The 1,167-nt window shown below is 40.1% G+C and overlaps 1 protein-coding gene across 1 annotated transcript; it reads right to left on the bottom strand.

Annotated features, from left to right (window-relative positions):
• Nucleotides 1-728: 728 nt before the first annotated feature.
• Nucleotides 729-1,133, bottom strand: LOC125199996 (glycerol-3-phosphate acyltransferase 1-like). The gene has a single exon (XM_048097815.1). It carries the CDS (start codon nucleotides 1,131-1,133, stop codon nucleotides 729-731), a length of 405 nt encoding a protein of 134 aa, XP_047953772.1.
• Between the last annotated feature and the right edge of the window lie 34 nt (nucleotides 1,134-1,167).

Genomic DNA, 1,167 nt, shown 5'->3' with positions numbered 1-1,167 from the left:
TACTTTTGTCCTTTTGATTTCACGATTTATTACTTAATGTATTATATTGCACTTGAGTTCGGTTCCTTCGTTGGAACCAAAGAATGAACCGATCGGTTCCTTGAGGAATCGAACCGACAGAGGGTTCGGTTTCAGTTCTGAATTTTGGAAAAAATGGGAGTCGGTTAACTGACTAATCGGTTCGATTGAAACCGAACTGACCGAATTCTCATCCCTAATAGCATTTGAATTCTAATCAATATTCGCGAATTAATATCCATCACTCATGCATCGTTAATTTAAACAAAGCTATAGTGACTAACGCATTTTTACAATATTCACTTTCCTCCATTTTTTTTATTAGATAAATGTATTGTAAATTGAGTGGTTAGATTAGAAGGTCACACTGATGAAGGAGTATATTGATAATACTATTGAGGGGTTTGCATGCGACAAAATCACACAAAATCGATTCTAGTATTTAAATCAAAATCAACATTGAATCATAACTTCAAAATTATGCCACAATCAATGACAAATTAAATTCTATTTAGCATTTTCAATGTTAAATCCTCGTGTTGATAATTGTTTTTATTTATTTTGTCCATGAAATGATTTCTCAAACATCTTATTTTGCAAAAGTATATATGCTCAGCCAGTCATAAAATTAAAAAACACTAATGTGATTATAACAAGCAACCATTAATAAATTTTCACAAAAAAAAAACAAGAATAATCAGAATATTGCATCAATTCTTGTTCTTGCCATAGTTGCTGGCCATCATCAAATGCTTATTCCTTCTCGTGAGACTGGTGCACTCAAACCCTAACGCCTTCCCCAACTCCCTTTGTATATAATTCACCACCTCGTGGCTCGTCTTCCCCCCTGCGCACGTTAGCTGCTTTGGTACCATGTCGAGAATCTGGATACTGTACACCGGTCTTGGATTCACTAGGAACAAAATCGGGTCCAACCACTTTCGTCCCGTCGTCGTCGTTCCGTAAAACATGCTGACCTCCGAGTCGACTGCCACCGGCACGATCTCGTTCGCGAGCTCCGCGAAAAGGGAGTTGAACCGGAGCAGGTACGGCTCCCTGCACGTGGTCCCCTCGGGGCATACCACGAGATCGCCCTCGACCAGCAGCCGCTGCATCGTATCGTGGTCGCGCTTCCTATCGCGCGTGAGG

The sequence above is a fragment of the Salvia hispanica genome, unplaced genomic scaffold (genome assembly GCF_023119035.1).
Source record: "Salvia hispanica cultivar TCC Black 2014 unplaced genomic scaffold, UniMelb_Shisp_WGS_1.0 HiC_scaffold_765, whole genome shotgun sequence".
Classification (NCBI taxonomy): Eukaryota; Viridiplantae; Streptophyta; class Magnoliopsida; order Lamiales; family Lamiaceae; genus Salvia; species Salvia hispanica.
The sequence above is the reverse complement of the archived record's forward strand: the minus strand, read 5'-3'. Positions and strand labels throughout refer to the sequence as shown.

Coding starts and splice junctions, on each gene's coding strand:
- LOC125199996 (XM_048097815.1), bottom strand. CDS start 1,133: ATGCAGCGGCTGCTGGTCGAGGGCGATCTCGTGGTATGCCCCGAGGGG.